The sequence below is a fragment of the Lissotriton vulgaris genome, chromosome 1_1, assembly GCF_964263255.1.
Source record: "Lissotriton vulgaris chromosome 1_1, aLisVul1.2, whole genome shotgun sequence".
Taxonomy (NCBI): domain Eukaryota; kingdom Metazoa; phylum Chordata; class Amphibia; order Caudata; family Salamandridae; genus Lissotriton; species Lissotriton vulgaris.
The window spans coordinates 1,635,904,246-1,635,919,046 of NC_141685.1; the positions used below are offsets into that span (position 1 = coordinate 1,635,904,246).

General features: G+C 45.1%; 1 protein-coding gene across 1 annotated transcript in view; it reads right to left on the bottom strand.

Annotated features, from left to right (window-relative positions):
• Positions 1-14,801, bottom strand: part of LOC147750963 (uncharacterized) — a 199,901-nt gene that overhangs the window by 108,473 nt on the left and 76,627 nt on the right. The window contains exons 4-5 of the mRNA XM_086937406.1: positions 4,946-5,106; positions 4,099-4,197 (exon numbers count right to left, since the gene is read on the bottom strand). Of these exons, the coding sequence (XP_086793532.1) occupies positions 4,099-4,197; positions 4,946-5,106 (260 nt within the window). The remainder of the gene's footprint in view (positions 1-4,098; positions 4,198-4,945; positions 5,107-14,801) is intronic.

Genomic DNA, 14,801 nt, shown 5'->3' on the forward strand with positions numbered 1-14,801 from the left:
CCCAAAGGGCCGACAGGTCTAACAGTGAGGAATCCACAGGCAGATGTATCCATCAGAAATGTAGAAACGTTTGCAAGGACTAAGAGGGCTCATTCCACTGTGAAGCAGGGAGAGAGGTCCAGCTGAATTCACATTTTGATGTAGTGAGTAACATTAGGGCCTACTGTATACGCTCACAACGTGCATATATGTCATCTGCAGCTATCCGCATCCTCAGCTCTTCCTTCAAGAAATCGGATTCTCTCTGTGATGTCGGAGACCTGCTTGCTCAGTGGTGTGATTAGAATGAGGAGGTCATGTAACATGTTTTCATTACATTGGACTTTCGCTGATCTTCCCAGAGTAATACAGGGTCTCGAGTCATATTGTCAATTTTCGTTTCCAATATAGAATGTGTGTCCCCTGTAGCTATCAGTATTTTGGCAAGTGTGTCTGCGGCGTAGACAGTAGCCTCCCGAGATTGCCCCAACACTATCATCATGGGGAGCGACTTCATCTGACTCTTAGATCTGGAACTTTATGTTAGCAAGAGGAGCTGGGAAGTATCTCCACAAGAGCAAACCATATTACACAGACTGGACTAAATATATGCAGCGTTAAGCAGCGTCCAACTCTCATTAGGGAGTTTAGGTTCTCACTCCACAATGTTCAGGCTGGTCCAGCAGACAAGGTCTAGTCATATTGTTCAAATAGGAGGGAGCAGTGAAAAAAGATGGGGGGTGGGGAGGTGGGGGGGGGGAGGGGGTGGCACATGTCACCAGTTAGTCACTGGCCCTTTGTTGCAACCACCAATGTTCCACTCTCCGAGGGTGGTGGGCCCACAACCTATTGGCTCAACCAAGCCTTTTGCAGGTGAAGGCCTCTGGCTGCCGTGTGTGTTGCTTGGAGCTGATATCCCAGTCGTGCTGCCGCCTTAGGGTTTTCAACAAGCGCTAATCCATCCAGGGAACAAGCCAAAGACCCACAAGAATTACATATCCACAGGTGGGAGACAGACGAGCAGGCTGGACCCTGCCCACTGCTGATGCAGACTACCGGCCGGCGTGTGTGCTGCTTGGTGTCCGAGATCAGCTCTGCTGCCGTGTCAGGGCTCCAAACTGGTGCCAACACATTCAGGAAGCAGGGAACACTTCTCGAGGGGCTTAACCAGACCCGGTCATATTTTCAAGGATACAGCAGGCAAGGAGAGGATTGTGCTTGCATTCGCCACGTTGAGGGCTTGCTGTCCTCCCCCAGCCCCTATGACAACTTCATACCTTCTAAATTCAAGGTAATATCACTTTCTTGCAAGTGCAGTAATTGTTTTTACTTCAGCACTATACTTCCATGGAGTCGTGTTTGTCACTAAACAGGTTATCAAGTATTTTTCTTCCCGGGTATGGTCTTTTACCTCAGAGTTGCAAGGCCCATTTGGACTTTGGCAAAGCAGCGAAGTAGTGACTGCAGAATGTTTCTCAGCAGAAGCAGTACCAGCCTTCTAATTCCAGGCTTGTAATGTGCTAACCAAAAATACAGCTGTGACAGCTCTCCCTATAAGCAGTGTACAATAAGACGGTCTGCGAGAAAATATTCTGTTTCATGATGAAAGATCATGGTGCAAACAACAACCAGTAGGGCTATGCTTTGAATTATTTATTTTAAGCAGCAATATTTCAACCAGTAGCACACATTAATGTTGACTTTTCTCCTCCTGAATTTCTGACTGACAAAATAACTGCCATGAACAATATCACCATGCACAGAAGATTCAGATCCTTGACGTTATTCAGTGAAGTTAATGGACAAATCATCTTGTTCCTGCACTTGGCAGGAGAAATAAGTTTAGATTTAGGTTTACACAGGCTTCCAATATCTTTACACAAATGAAGTTTTCTCCTCAATAGAATGATATACATTTCAGATAACAGGCTAACAAAGAGATGAACTCTCTGTATGCGCTAGAATAAAAAGCTCCTATTTTGTTCCTGGGAGTTTGCAAGGAGGGATGCTTTGGGAAATGCAGTTCATGTCTGCTGATACTCCGATTCAGCTTATGCCTTCCTACTTGTCCGATCATTCCGGTGGATTAGAACAGAAATACGAAGTTTCAGTGAACAATGATCCTGGTGACTCCAAACTCATCCAGAAGGATTCAGTATGCGATCCTCAGCTGTTCCCAAATAGAATGAGGGCCACACTTTCAGTCTTTCTGTTGCATTGGGACCTGAAGAGTTTGGAATTTTAGGTGTGGCTCCTAAGAATCTGCGATTTGTTGGGGATGATTGCCATGATGAGGTCTGCAATTTAATGGTGGACTCCACATGGAAAATAAAACGGCATCTCCAGAAATGTAGTTAGCGGAGGTTCTTTTTTCACCCAGTCAAGTTTTTCAACCTCTTTCAAAGGCAGTTAAATCAAACAACAAGCAAATTTGCTGGTTCTCATATCTAGCACAATTAATGTGAAAATGTATATTACATAAAAAACAAATCTGTCCAGCAGGACCATACCTCAGTCTGCTGAGCCATATAGTATAAAATCGTAAGAATAGAAAAGTCATATTTGTAGATAAATAAGATTAAATGGCAACATACACCTCAGAATGTGTATGCCGCACATTTTCGGGGGATAAACAAAACACACTTGAAAAAAACATGAAGGAGGCGATGACTGCTGTCCAGGATCTAGACAATTGCAACATTTTTAGTACCTAATATCAATCATTACTAAAGATTTCAAGTAATAGGATTGAGAAATAAAACCTGACAAAAATAACACTTGCAGAAACTTTACTACCAAAAGTAAGAAAGTGAACAGTCGGAGATATGTGATCTAATATGTAAAGGAATTATTGTTAGTGTGTAAAACGATTATGAAAGGATCTAGGAAGAGGCAGCTGAGGTTTTCGAGGTGAAACTTCAGCAGTTGTCTTCTACATTCATGTACACCTTCATTGTCTGAAGTTCTAAACTTTCCTTTACAGCTTTGACTTCAGTACATTTTACACGTATAACTTTTGAGGTAATCTATCAAGGTGATCCATTTGACTGAGGAAACCAGTTGACCCTCCTCTTTTTGAGATCTAGTTTTGTAGTGTTTGGTGAAGAGGGTTTCCCCTAAGTCTTACATTACAGGTCAGTGGAGCCTCAAGCTGAGGTTGGCGTAATTGATGCCTCTGCCTTTTGTTCCACATCACAGCTGTTAGATCATGTGTCTTACTTTTATAGCATCTTACTGTTAGCAATTATTTCCACAAAGAGTTTGAGATACTGGCCTCACCATAAGCTATGCCATACACAATGTTTTTCAAAGACGAAGTGACTGATGGCAAGAGCTAGTAACAGAACTTAGTCATTACATTTGGAGGTGTGATGTATAAAAAATCTACAGAGACCAGGAGATTTTATATCAATGGTGAGGCTCTAATGAGCCAAGCAATTTACCAATGGAAAGCAACACGCATATTATTTCATATCTAGGCTCCTTGCTACAATGCAGACATGAATCTTTTGATTCCCAATAAAGAAAATCTTGATTGATAACGGAGCAATGCATGGCGGGCAGAGCAGTCTGAGTGTCATTAAAACAAAGGTGCCAGGATACTCTCATGGGTGATGATGATGTGCTTTATAAATACACATAACACAAAAAAAATTCCAATGAATTATTTAGAAATAAATATATGAACTGCAAAAAGAAAGGCAACCCAGGGAGATTGTGCATGCAGGCAGAAGCAGCCTAGGGAAGTAAAGAAGCAAGCTATTGTTTATAGATCACATGATTTTTCACAAGAAGCCAGGAGGTGGGGGGCGAAGAACCCTTTGTTACATGTAAATAGGACTTGTAATACTTAGCTGGTTTGTGTTTTTTATATGGCAACCTAAGCCCAACAAGATAAAATGCTTAATAAAATGTAAATTTGTAGCACTGTTGGCTGAGGACTTGGAGACAGCTCAGCATGAAGAATTAATTGTTCTGTGGCTTACATGCCCAATCAATGCCTTTGAAACACAGGGATGCTGGTTCAAGAACCTGAGGAAAATACCTGGGCCTGAAAACTACCTTACCAAATTATATCAGTGTTTTAGCAATGAGGTGTCAGCTTAGTCAACTTCTTACCTGAAGAAGTTTTGGGAGACTTGACTTTGTAAACTGCTCCCTTTGTGTTTTTCACAGGAAGAGGAAATGGCTTTTCTAAATGATCCTCATCAGAGTCCACTAAAATGGAGAAAATATGACAAACAAGAAGCAGATTAAAAAGACCCATATTGGTTGCATGGCTTGGGTAATGTAGGAAAAGGGTAATGAGTTTCCAGTTATGCTGCACGTAGACACATACTTTACCAGGTTTCTAGGTGAAATAAACCCTAATTATTTCCTGTTGCAAGCATACCACAAGTGAACGCCGTTCAGCTACACTGTGTTCCAGTATTCTATCCTCAACACTGCCACATTTCTAAAATCGAGAACTACCATGAACAAACACTTGGTAAAAAAGGAACAAAAAGCATATTCATTTTATTATGCAATGTATCCGTCCTAAATTCTTTACAAAATACAGTTATTCTACATTTGAAAAGCTAGGGAATCCTAAATGTATGTTAGGACATATCTCAGCAGTATTATGCTTATCTGAGTTTATTCTTAAATGAACGACATCTTTGGGTTTCTCCGGTGACAGGAAACAATAGCAGGCTGGTTGCAGAAACCTGCTTTCTGCTCCATGTTTAAAAGTTGCCGGCTGTACTGGGCATATTTGCAAATAAATTAGACTTCTAAAGCATTTCATCTGCAGTAGGACTACAGGACATAAGTTGGTGGTCTGAGCAGATTCCCACAATGAAAACCCCACAATTCCATAAAGACTTTCTCAAGGGAGGGCAAGAACTCAGAAAACAAGTCCTGGATATGACTTCACGCTTTGCAAACAACCCAATATAACTTAGTCTCCTATTCAAATACAAACCTTGTTTAGGGGTACTTTTCAACGCCTGCCTGAAGTCTTCAAATGGAGGTATTTTATATTCAGATGTTACTCTTGAGGGTGACTGAGGAGTTGTCTGATGGACCACTTCTTCAGATCGAGGCGAGGGCTTATTACAAGGTAGCTCGGCCTCATCCCATGACCTAGGGGGTGGAAAGACATTTAATCAGAATGAGGCAGTTATACAAAAGTATACTGTTTATAAATCATAATAAAATATTCTTAGGACTTCTATTATAGGAGACCACTGAAGTGCTCTTAGCAGCTCTTGAGAGATTACTGGGAGAATGTTGCACAAAACAGATCAGGCAAGCCATATGAAGTAGAGTTAATTCACCCATGTATCAAGGATTAAATAGCCAACCACACGATGAGCACATTTCCTTGGAATGTCATAAAACAAATCCTACTCTTGTATAATAGGTACACTAAATGTATCGACCACAGAAACATTGTTTAGAATCGTTTATTTAACTTGATAGTGAAACAAAAACCAAAAGAGACTGAGATTAGTGTACTATTCTGTATGAAGCTGGCCAGTTGTTACCATATCAAAATCAGCTATTTCCAAAATGTCAGAGTATTATTGAAAGGCAAAATAGAACACCGATGCATAAAAAGAGGTGCCAACTTTTAAAAAGTAAGATGGTTCACATTAAGCTATATCAAGTGCATAACGTTTAAAGAACACAGATGAACACTGGAGGACATTACCATCTTTTGTATGGTGTACCCCCAGATTTCTATGTTAATTGTTTTTGCTGGCCGTAGAACTCTGAATCCTGTTAACCTGTGGTAAAGTGTCTGTTCTTCTCCTTTCAATATCATGAAATTGGTATTCCCCTAATTGGCATATTTAACTTACCTAGAATATGGTGGAAAATGCACCCAGGGCCTGTACACTAAATTTCACAAGGGGACTGCAGCACCCACTATCCCAACCAATGCAGTGACAGGGTAAAAACATGGCTTCAGGCCTACAATTGCAGCCTGACTAAAGCAGCTTTTAAACTGCAATTGGACCTGTCAAAATATACCCTTTTGACACGTCTAAACCTTCCATTTAAAAGTTAATAAGTCGCCCCTAAGGAAGCATTAGTGCCCATAAGGGTGCATGATGTAGGACTGGTAGAAATGTTAAACTACATACGTCCTTACACCCCTGGTACCCGGGCATGGGTACTAAAGAGAGTCCCTAAGGACTGCAGCGGGAAACAGCCTTTATAATGAAGTTTTAAAAACGACTGACTTGAACAACGAATCCTGAACAACAATGACATCCTTAATCACGACATCCTTAACTACGACTTACTCCAACGACTGCCCTAAACCACGAAATAAAAGAACTCTTCACTGGCCAATAGATGGCACTATTGTAATTACAATGACAAGTCTCTTAGGGGCATATGTATCAACCGAATTTTGATTCGCAAACACTGTGAATCGCAAAAAAGCATCGTTTGCGACTCAAAATTCAGAAAACGGTATGTATGAGGATAATCGCACCGCAAATTTAAAGAATCGCAAAATTTGCGATTCCTTAACTTTGCGTAAGCATTTAAGGAATCGCAAAATGCGATTCCTTAAATGCTATGCAAGAAGCACTCAAGATTTGCGGTTTCTCGTTAAGAAATCGCAAATTACCACCAACTTCAAGTTGGTGTTAATTTGCGACTTCTTTCACAAAAGCACTTTCTGGCATTTGTGGAGGTGCCATGTGGCGCACATACATGCCCTTAGGGCATGTATGTGTGCCACATGCGCACACATGTTCGTTTTAGGGGTGCATCAGGGTGTCCTTATGACACCCATGCACCCTTGAAATTATTCTCAATTTGCGATTCTCAAATTGCGAATCGCAAATTGAGAAGGACTTCCCATTCATTTCCATGGGCCTCCTGGCCCATAGAAATGAATGAGTAAGTATTCCTTAATTGCGATTTTGCAATTTGCTTATCGCAATTAAGGAATACTAAGAATTCACACAAAAAATGCGATTTCTTTAATACATCCCGTTTTGCAATTCTCAAATAGCGATTTTCTAAAAAATCGCTATTTGAGAATCGCAAATGAGGATGTTGATACATATGGCCCTTAATGTGTTGCAGGTTCCTTCTCTGTTCGGTTACGCAAGTAATTGGTTATTTACTGGATATATCATCAACTAAGAAGTGAACTGTCTTATTTATTCTTTGTATCCTTCCTACCATAAAATGAAATACACAATTGATTATATTCGATGCAATGTATATGAATGTGTAGATATTTTATAACAGCATTATATAAATATTTTGAGGGTATGAATTGTTAAGGCTTATGATGAAAACGATAAAAACAATTATACTACAAGACCCTGAGCATTTTACATTTTTTTTGCTGTTGGGCTGAATTTTCAAAGATAGATGCATTTTTTTCCTGTAAAAACGTAATAAAAAAAAAATAACTTTGCTTTCAGACCCCTTTCTTGTCTAATCCCGGCCCCATTCGCCAGGGTCATTAACTTAATTTGTCCATACCATGCTACTAATTCAAATGTAACAGGCTAAGGCTGCTGTTCTCTTTATTTTTAAAAACATATGTATGGGAAATAAAACTCAGCCTAGAGTCTCCAAACACAACTTTCAAGCCTCCCGTGGACTTTGCATTTGTAAGCAAAAAAGGCTAACGAGGGACCCAGTCAACCATTCATATCTGAAACAGCGGTGGGTATAATATAATGGTGGCGAGGAAGGAGCATCGCTCCCATTAGCGCAGCAGGTGCAGGAGCACCGGTGCCCAAGGGCGTGAGGGGTCCACAAATTAAGGTTGATTTGTACTAGTGAACCGTGGAACATGTGGCCCCATCAGCCTACATGAAACCATAAGAAAGCAGACCATTTCCCGACCAATGGCACATGTGAAATAAGAAATATCTGCACCGTGTATTTATTCAACTGCCCCAACCGCCCACACACAGATAAAAGCGGCTCTGGTATGTTATGTGGATACAAAATGGTACGTTTGTAAAAGTGTTATTTGCTTGCGTGCAGTTCTATCCTACCTCAGGACGGACAAGGCCCCCCTACAGGCCAGCCGCATGCTCGCACTCACAGCGCCCGGAGCCCGGAGCCCGGAAGCGGCTCATTTGCAAAGCGCAGAATGCTTCAATGCATTTATAATTTGTATAGGATAAATATACGAGAGTGCTTACTCGGTACAAACTGGGCTGACTGATGCATTCAACTTTACAGCTGCAACAAAGATTCCAAAATATGTACTACGAGTGCACGTTATGAGTACATTTTTATAGGAGCACATCCACTCTTGACAAGGACGTTTCAGGAAGGAAAATAAAATCAATAATGCCATCTATTGGCTAGTCATGAGGTGTTTTTTTTCGTGGTTTAGGAACTCGTTGTGAAAAAGGTAGTTGTTTGGCATTGCTTATGGTTTAGCCTTCGTGGTTTAGGAATTCGTGGTTTAGTCAGTAGTTGTTCAATCATACATCTGACTGCAGCATGTCTTATGACACCCCAAGGGACCCACAGACAACCTGCATGCAGTCATTGCAGGATGCGTGAAATGGTACAAATTATTCTGAAAACACAGCATGGCACACTCCCTGTGTGCCATGCACCTGTACAATGCGTGTATTATATGTAAGTCGTCTCTACCGCAGGTCTTAGAGCCCTAATGCAGGTGCAATATATTACATCTTAGGGCACCTCTGCATGGGCAGAGGTGTCCCTGTAATGTCTAGTTCCATTTCTAAGCGTTGCAAGTGATCAGGAACCCATCTTAAGGTCTGTGCTGGGCACTGGTCATTACGAGTTACCCTGCTAAATAATGGCTTCACTGAAAATACTGATGTTTTGTATCAAATATCTTGTCTTAATAAATCCGTACTGATGCCACTACCAGATTTATGAGAACACGCACCCAGAGGGAAACTTAGAGGTACCCCCCTAAACCCTACTAGTCACGGAGTGTGGTGGCTGAATGGTATCTTCCACCCTGCCATGACAGATTTGTTTCTGACCCCCTGCAGGTGAGAGCTGTGCTCTCTGAGGCCAGAAACAATGCCTGTCTGGCACATGGTGATCACACCTCCTCCAAAAGGATGGCTAGCAGATTAGCATCTCAAGACCAGAGGCTTCAAAGCTTCTCCCACCTTTGAAATTAGACCATGACTTCCCCCCAGACCCAGGGAATGCTACCCCATGCCGGGAGACCCATTTGGCACCAGACCAGGAGGGAAATTAAATAGTCAGAAGGCGTGTCACACTTACAAGCGAGGCACACCCCAAAGGTGGGCCACCTGAAGTGGACAGTGGAAGAAGGGTTTCACCATCTTTGTTTTGGTGGAACTAGGAACTCTGGGTTAAGAATATGCCCACTCCTAGCAGGAAGTAGTCATATAGAGGGGGGAAACACCCCAGGGGTAGGTAGCCCACAGGCTACTGCCCTGCACTCCCCTTAACGCCCCTAAATTCAGTATTTCTGGTTCTCCCTGACACCAGAGCTTCAGTGTTGAATACCTGGGAACCAAATAAGGATAAAGACGAACGCACACCCCAAGAATAGAGGACCTGCTCCAAAATTGGCAGCACACCCTACATGTCTGTTGGCAACCTGGACAATTGAGGGACCAACTTGTCCAGAATCTGAACATCACCCCCAAAATCTTGGAGGTTTGTCCAGCGCTTCAACAACCATTTACCATCTCCCTTGGGGTGGAGGAGCCATCCCTGTGCATCTGCAGGCATCTACGGCACTTGTCCAGTATTTTGTTCTGCAGGCCATCAGGCCCACCGAGGGAGCACCTTGCCAGGAGGAGGTCACTGTGGCTCCAAGAGGTCAGCTCCAGCGCTCCAAATGTTGAGATGCTAACCCTCCTAAAAAGGGGTGCTGTATGGGTGGTCACTAAAATTGTGACCAATGTGAAACTGTTGAAATAACAGACCACCACCAAAAAGTGTAGAAGGATCAATAATAGGTCCTGAAGAATTGCTGTCAAACTGACACTAGGCAAGAAACATGTTGGCCTGAGTTTTAGCGCACAACCCTGCAACCTTAGAGAAGAGTACCCGCCGGTTTTGGTTTTAATCAGGATAGTGACCACAGTCATTAAAATATTTTGGGTGGATCACTAACTTCTGTTTTATATTTCACACATTCCACATTCACACATCTACACTCACGAGGACCCTTACACGCACCGCACCCAACGGCTAAGAAAAATTATCTCAGCCAATAAGGCCCCATCACGGGCGCCGATTGGGTATTGCAGCGCCAACCCGATAAGGAGCAGACCGAGTGATGAAGCAAGACACCTAGCTGGCTGAGTGTGTGAGGGTCTTTTTCTGAAAGGAGAAAAGATTTTCTCCGACCTTCATTAGCACTCCAGTGCTCTCCCAAAAATGTGTCACGCAATCCGAAATTTAAATTCATTCAACTGATGATCATGCACAGAGCGTATCTCACCCCCTACAAACTACATAAAATGTTCCCGAGCGCAGCGGATACCTGCCCCAGATGCGGAGCGGCAGATGCCAGATTGTTACATATGTTATGGTCCTGCCAGAGTCTCGGCAATTACTGGGCAACAATCCACAAAACAGTAGAGTCGGTGGCACCAGGCAGACCATATGCATCACCACTGTACAGTTTGCTGGGAGTAGGCCACAGAGAAAAAGGGAAAAGCGCAGCCACCCGCTTCGTGGATTTGGCACTGCTGCTTGGGAAACGATTAATAACGATGCGCTGGAAGTCGGCGAGACCCCCGGATGTGGAGGGATGGCATACTGAGATGATGCACTGGGGAAGGGCGGAAGGGTTGGAAATATGGAGAGAGGAACAGAGAGGTCTGCGGAAAATACACATCTCTCTAGAGTGGGATACAATGATGACAGGATTTGAGCTAGGTACTGAGCCAATCTGAGAATGCTGCCTAATGTTACCGATAGACCCGCCAAGGGGCATGGGACTGTACTATTGTGAAGTGGGCTGTGTGACGAGAGAGGGGAGTTGTGGTCCAGTGTGCCAGGCAACAGGAGGCACTAATGGGAAAGTCGCCACGTCAGCAGACTAGGAACGGAATTGTTTATCACTTAACGTATGCTACGCAATTGTTTGGAAATGCTTTGACTTGCCCTATGGAGGAAGACATGAGCGGAATGTGCAATGCTGCGGGGATGGGGGGAGGGAGGGGGGGGGGGGGGAGTTACTTATGAAGGGATGTTCTTCTGAAAAATGAAAAGTAAATGGGTTCATTGATGTACGGTTTATGACAAGATGTCGCACGCCTTGCTCAATGATGACAATGTGATTATTTGACTGTACCACTGATTTGCTGCAATAAAGAAATTTTCACAAAAAAAAGCACTCCAGTGCTCTCTTTACATTCATTGACCTGTAGGACTCATTAGGAACAGCATGCCTCTTCTTGTTTTGGTTTCCTTGGGTCTGTATGCTGGACCCATTAATTGGGCCCTGGTCTCCCCCTGTTGTTTCAAAGTTGTTAAACTATCATGACCATGACATCATCTTTAAACAGGCTAGGGCCAAGGAACCTCTGCTTTTTGAAAATGCACGTATATTGATTTTCCGATTTTCCCGGATTATACAAAGCTGGTTCAACAGCAGAGGCAGTCATTCTTGGCGGCTAACTTACGTCTCAGAGATCTTAAGCTTCCATACGCTCTGCTATATCTAGCCCAGCTGCGGGTGGTATATAGGTACCAGACCGGTTTCTTCGACATGCCGGAAGAGGTGTTTCAATGGAATGATGAGACGGTACGGCTGAGCCCCCACTCACCGCCTCCACAGGACTCTGACTCTTCGTCTATTGAGGCTGCTCGCAAGCATTCTCAACTGAAACCTAAAGATCGCCAGCGATCCAGATCCCAACGCTGGTCCCGCTCCTGCAGTGCGGCCTCCAGGGCCGGTTCGGCCTCCCAGCGGATTCCTTCAGGCTCCTAACCAAAGGGGGAGCCTGCAGTTCCTGATAACTCAGATATTGTCGTATGGATCGGTAGGGTTCATGTGAAGGCCGGCTCCTCTGTTGGGCTTCCAGTAAAGGTGTTGCCTGTCGATTCTGGGCTGTACATAGGGGATCCATTGGCTGAGGTGCGTCGGGACTCCCAGTTGAGGTCTGCGGGTGACACTCACCGCGACAGATGCTTAAGTGTTATTGGAGTATAGGGTGGGGGGTTTGTTGGGATGTTTCGGTTACTGTTTATGGTTTTGTTATCAAGTCACACTCCATTGCTCTACTATTGGGCCACTAGGCTTGGGCCACAAACACTTCTCTGCACCCCGCCATACTACCAGGGTCCTACATGGCCGGATCACCTTACGGGCCCGAGATTCCTCTGAGGCTCTCAGGGTGGTAAACTGGAATGTCAGGGGAGCCCTGGATAAAATCAAGCGGGGGCTACCCTCCATTATGCTAAGAGGGCCCATGCAGACATACTCATGTTACAGGAAACGCATCTTATGGGCCCGAAGGCCCTCTGCTTTCAGCGGTAGGGCTACACACAAGTGTTTCATTCTGGATTTGTGCGGGGGTCACGAGGGGGTGCCGATTTTAATTCACCGCAGAGTCCCATATACCCATGCTAAGACGTGGAGCAACACCCAGGGGCGGTACTTGTTTCTGCAAGGTATGATCAGGGAAGAACCAGTAGTATTGGGGTGTGTGTATGCCCCGCCTCCTCTTTCCTGTACACTGCTGGAGCGGCTCATGGCACCATGGGCAGATATGCCGGATGACCTGTCTGTAATAGGGGGAGACTGGAATGATGTCTTAGACGTAGCCTTGGATCGCTGGCTGCCAGGGGAGGGGGCTTTGACGGGTCTAGTCACAAAACGTTCCTCCTTAATATCAGCACTCGACTGGGTAGACCCCTGGCGCTGGTTGCACAGACAGGCCCAGGGCTACATGTTTCTCTCTGCGGTTCATAATTCCTTCTCCCTCCTGGATTATCTGTTCGTTCCCTGGGCGGCTGCGGCTCGGGTAGTGGAGGCAGATATTCTCCCGCTGGGTCTTTCTGACCGCTCACCGGTGTCTCTTATGCTGCGAATGGGCAGGGCGTGGCGGCTCCTTCCGTTGGCATCTCTCGACATGTAATCTACAGAAGGCGGACTACAGGGAGTGGCTAGGGGGTGCGCTAGATCAATACTTGACGCTTAATGTGGGGTCGGTTTCGGGGGCAGAGCCTATATGGGAAGCAATGAAGGCCACCCTGCAGGGAGTGGATATCTCCTGTTGCGCGGCAGCTCCTAGGACTTGGAGGGAGGCAATGCTTCAGGCTGAGACAAATATTGGTGAACTTGAGCATCGTAGTCGACGACAGGGGGGACACCTTATACGGCAGCAGCTGCACCTGGCGCAACAGAACAATGCAGCCCTCCTCCTGGATGTGGCCCATCTTGCCTGGTTGGCAACACGCAGCCGAGTCTATCAGTGGGGGGATGAATCCAGTAAGATGCTTCATAGACTTTGTCAGGGATTGTCAGCCTCTCCCCGGAATAGTGGACCCGGATGGAGGGCTTCTTACAGACTCCCTGCATATCGCTGAAAACCTTTCTACGTATTTCGCAGAGCAGTCCGCCCCGAAGAATGTCTCCATGAGGACGTGATAGGCCGGTTCCTAGATGACCTTCCGCTTCGTGCATTATCTGACGTTGTGAGCGTGGAGCTGGATCTCCCGCTCACGGTGGAGGAATTGGGAGCAGCCCTGGGAGAAGTGTACTCTGGTAACGCGCCGGGGCCTAATGGGTTCCCCTGTGAGTTTTTTAAGAAATTCTTCTTGCAGCTAGGACCTCACTACCTCGTGGTTGTAGAAGAGTCTTGTGAGTGGCGTTGCCTCCCGCGTGATTGGTGACATGCCGAGGTGGTGGTGGTGGTGTTTCATAAACCGGGCAGACCCCATGTTAGACCTGGCACCATTGGCGTGGGTCCTCACTTCCTCTTTCCTCTTCCTCTCTTTTATGTTGGGTGGATTTAGATGCTCTGGGCGCCGTGCCACTGCTAATCAGTGCCACAGCGCGAATTCTCCTGTGTAAAGATGACCATAATGCCTAGATCTGTGTAGCATGTTCTCATAGTCAGTTTCCCTCCATTTCACTGTCGCTACTGTGAAACGATCCTTTCTCATAGGCCAGAATGGGCCGGTTGAGAGTTACCTTCTATCAGCCTATCTGACTCCAGTAACCTGATAGGAACTTCAAGTTTGATATATTTATGCTCAGGACAAGGAGAGACACCTTTTAATAAGGACCATGTTGGGAATCTCTTCTGAAAACGCAGTAGTTTCTTGCCTAAGCGTTACTGTAGGCTTTGCGAGTATGTGTATTGGCCATCTGGTTTTGGAGCAGCAGGGCCAGCTGGGTCAGACCTGGCAGGGGGAGAGAGGAGAGAGAGAGAGAGAGAGAGAGAGAGAGAGAGAGAGAGAGAGGAAGGAGAGAGAAGAGAGAGAGAGGAAGGAGAGAGAAGAGAGAGAGAGGAAGGAAAGAGAAAGAGAGAGAGAGGAAGGAGAGAGAAGAGAGAGAGAGAGGAAGGAGAGAGAAGAAGGAGAGAGAAGAGAGAGAGAGGAAGGAGAGAGAGAGAGAGAGAGGAAGGAGAGAGAGAGAGAGAGAGAGGAAGGAGAGAGAAGAGAGAGAGAGAGGAAGGAGAGAGAAGAGAGAGGAAGGAGAGAGGAAGGAGAGAGAAGAGAGAGAGAGGAAGGAGAGAGAAGAGAGAGAGAGGAAGGAGAGAGAAGAGAGAGGAAGGAGAGAGGAAGGAGAGAGAAGAGAGAGAGAGGAAGGAGAGAGAAGAGAGAGGAAGGAGAGAGAAGAGAGAGAGAGGAAGGAGAGA